Raw genomic sequence first — 1,122 nt, 5'->3', positions numbered from 1 at the left:
TGGATTGTGGACGTGCATGTAGCTGGTTTTTTTAAGTTCTACCGTTATTTTGAATAAAGTTCCTTTGGAAAAGCAACGAGTTAAGAGCACGTAAATAGTTGACAAGAGCAATACCCTCTTAGCAGAACAAGAAAAAAACAATAATGCCTAGCAAAATGATAAGAAGGGTCAATTTTATTTTATTTTATTTTATTTTATTTTTTTTTTATTTTTTTTTCTGTTCATCTACTCGAGTCTCTTCAATTCTATAACTTGAGTTTTATTTATTTATTTATTTTCCAACTACGGTGGAGGATACAAACATCCTGCGAGAGGGGCGTGAGGGGCGTGAATTTACCGTTACGCTATGTCTATTACCGCTATAACCAGAGATCTCTGTCATTTCAAAAACTAGCTCAATCTCATAATGCAAATTGTGATCACACGCAAGTTACTGTTATCCTGCCAAGCAAATGAAGCAATAATCTTACATTTCGTTACTAGAAAAACTACATCAATGGATAATCTACCTAAATCTATTGTCATTGCAGAAAAGTTTCACTTGTCACCGAGTTGTTAAAATGTGATCAGATGATCTACCTACTCAATATGCATGCATTTACCGTCTACATCATGTGTGGTCCCACAAATATTAAGTATGTACTACATCACCCTTTGTCTGTGTGTTTAGCCCAAGTCGATCACAGAATTAACGAGGCAATTAATATCGGGATTAACGACGGCTCGTTTTCTGAGCGCTCCAAGAACACAACATTGCTTTTCTGCAGTATTGATCGTTACAACATCTTCAGCAAATATGCAATTTGAACCAGCTGAAACCTGCATAGATACATAGACAAACCAAACAGTTGGTAACTTGAAATCATTTCTCTCTGGAGTGTTTATGCATATAATAATCAAGCCTGCTGCCATGACTCACATCATAGAGGATATCTCCTAGCCTCAACTTGACTGCTCCACTCTTGTAAACCAGCATTTTCCCCGCAAATCCTGCCGCCAAATCTTCAAATTTGCTGCCCTTAGCGCTTGGGCCGTCTAGCGACAGCGAGGATCCAACTTTCTCTTTCCCCTTTGCACTAGCTGATCGTTTGACCAATGGCATAGGAGGAAGCTGGAACAGAA

The 1,122-nt window shown here is 38.3% G+C and overlaps 1 protein-coding gene across 1 annotated transcript; it reads right to left on the bottom strand.

The window, feature by feature from the left end:
- Positions 1-436: 436 nt before the first annotated feature.
- On the bottom strand, positions 437-1,117 carry LOC21384083 (DNA-directed RNA polymerase III subunit rpc4; the record flags this gene model as incomplete). Its single annotated transcript, XM_010111449.2, has 2 exons — positions 437-819; positions 920-1,117. Coding segments are annotated over 2 exons (351 nt in total), but the record flags the coding sequence as incomplete, so codon positions are not given.
- Between the last annotated feature and the right edge of the window lie 5 nt (positions 1,118-1,122).

Source organism: Morus notabilis, unplaced genomic scaffold (assembly GCF_000414095.1).
Source record: "Morus notabilis unplaced genomic scaffold, ASM41409v2 Scaffold4600, whole genome shotgun sequence".
Classification (NCBI taxonomy): domain Eukaryota; kingdom Viridiplantae; phylum Streptophyta; class Magnoliopsida; order Rosales; family Moraceae; genus Morus; species Morus notabilis.
Note: the sequence above shows the minus strand (reverse complement) of the source record. Positions and strands in the feature narration are given on the sequence as shown.